General features: G+C 40.3%; 1 protein-coding gene across 3 annotated transcripts in view; it reads right to left on the bottom strand.

The window, feature by feature from the left end:
- ANKRD28 (ankyrin repeat domain 28) overlaps positions 1-1,943 on the bottom strand; it is a 139,500-nt gene that overhangs the window by 1,485 nt on the left and 136,072 nt on the right. For all 3 annotated transcript variants that reach the window (XM_084858448.1, XM_084858447.1, XM_084858446.1), the window contains one exon: positions 1,530-1,621. In XM_084858448.1, coding sequence (XP_084714574.1) covers positions 1,530-1,621 — 92 coding nt within the window. The remainder of the gene's footprint in view (positions 1-1,529; positions 1,622-1,943) is intronic.

The following is a 1,943-nucleotide window of genomic DNA, read 5'->3' as shown; positions in this document are numbered from 1 at the left end:
CTAAAATAAAAATAGAAGCATAATTTTGTTTTAGAGAAATATTTTGGTATTTCCTGAAAGTCCAATCAATTGGTATAGCTACAAAATATAGTTTTCTTATGCTATACTGCTTAAAAACTGCTTAATCCCATGTTTAATAGTGATTTGATTTCAGTATGTTTAGGAAACTAGTGTGGCAGAAGAGTGTTGCTATGTCTTAGAGCAGGAGTGGGGAACCTGTTCCCCATCCGGATTATTTTAGACTGCAGCTCATTAGCCCCAGCCAGCATGGCCAATGGTCAGGGATGATGGTAGGTGTAGTCCCACAACATCTGAATAGCCACAGGTTCCTCATCCCTGACTGAGAGAAGCAGAATCTCTTCTCTGCCATTACAGATGCCCCTGTAGATAGACCTAGCTTACATATCCACCATAGGCAGAATGGATGTCCAGTACTGTAGGAACTGTGACAAGAGGGTGCAATAACGACTTTACTGCTTGAGACCAGTATGCTGCCATTTACTCACTAGTGTTCATTCGTTCTGGGCACACTAGCTTCTCTGCTTTTTCTTGCTGGGTATTTACTGGCTGATTTCTCATATCTATACAAACTTTAAAGGATCTTCCCTCTTGGTTGTGAGACACAATTCAACCTCTCCAGACTGTACCAAGTCATTTTGTTGCATTTAAATAGTAGCAGGATTAAGTCTTTGGAAAACGTAACACTAGATGCCTCAGTGTCCTCAGAGAGGGCTTGCCTAGTGACTAGTCACCATCCTGATATCAGCAACTTATTGGGTGGGAAACAGCATTCACTGGACCCTGTGACAGGGTAAGACAGTAGGGACACACATTTCTTGCTTAGATTGGCAAAAAAAAACCACCTGTGGGAAAAAGCGTGCAAAAATCACAGGCCGGACCTGAGGGAGGGAAGACCTGATGACTAAAACCCCCACCTAGTCCAATCCTGTCTAAGAGCTGACAGGTCAGAAGTCCTTCTCATAAGCTCAATTAACCTTTTAAAAAAATGCACAGAGCCAAAGAGTTCTGCAAGAATGCTGCATTGCTGCTGCTAGGCAGAGTTAGTTTGGGAGGATGGTGTATGTATGTGTTAGCCCATGCCCCTGAGGAGCAACTGACATTACTGGACTCTGCCTACTGCTGGGGGAGGAGCTACCACCAAAGAAAGTTTGGCGTATCCTCCTTGGTCATGGGAGAATGGAACTTCACACAAAAAGAGCCAACATAGAAACGTAAAGCTGAAATTGCAGGTAAGCAATCCTTGCTGAGAACATTAAAACAGTGGGGGTTTTTGGCAGCCCACATAACTAGCTAAAGGGCTAAACCTTACCTATCATTTTAAGACAGAGCTAAATATTACAGAAAAACCAGGCTTCTTGGGGGGCATCTGACTGGCTACTATTGGAATCAGAATGCTGTATACAATCAGAATGTATACAATCAGAATGCTGTATATATATATGGTATGACTCAGCAGGATCTTAGGCTATTAACTAATATAAGAATTCACTCTGTTTCAATTTACTTACCATTTTCATCTACTGCAAGTACACTTGCTCCTTTCCCTAGAAGTTCTTGAACTACAACTGTTAATCCATTTCGAGCAGCAACATGCAAAGGCCTGTGAAGACAACCCTCACACTGTGAAAACTTTACAATAAATAAATTAAAAATGCATACAAAGATCAATGGGCAATAATATATTTTATTAGTACTATTTGTTTTCTTTCTATCATTGTGAAGTGTTCTCCAAATATCTGAGCAGCATTCAGCTGGTTGGATTAAATTATCTGTAATCCCAAAAATATTTTTAAAGAACATGTTATGAATCTGTGGAGTAACCTATTAGTACAGTACAAAGAATGTTGTATATACTGAATCTATATTGTGTGAGACTAAGCAGCTCTTTGGATCAGAACCAATGCAATCTTTTATGTTTGCGA

This window comes from Heloderma suspectum, chromosome 5 (assembly GCF_057233095.1).
Source record: "Heloderma suspectum isolate Gila_16-S chromosome 5, 16-S_ref, whole genome shotgun sequence".
Taxonomy (NCBI): domain Eukaryota; kingdom Metazoa; phylum Chordata; class Lepidosauria; order Squamata; family Helodermatidae; genus Heloderma; species Heloderma suspectum.
This window is presented reverse-complemented; position numbering and strand designations above follow the sequence as displayed.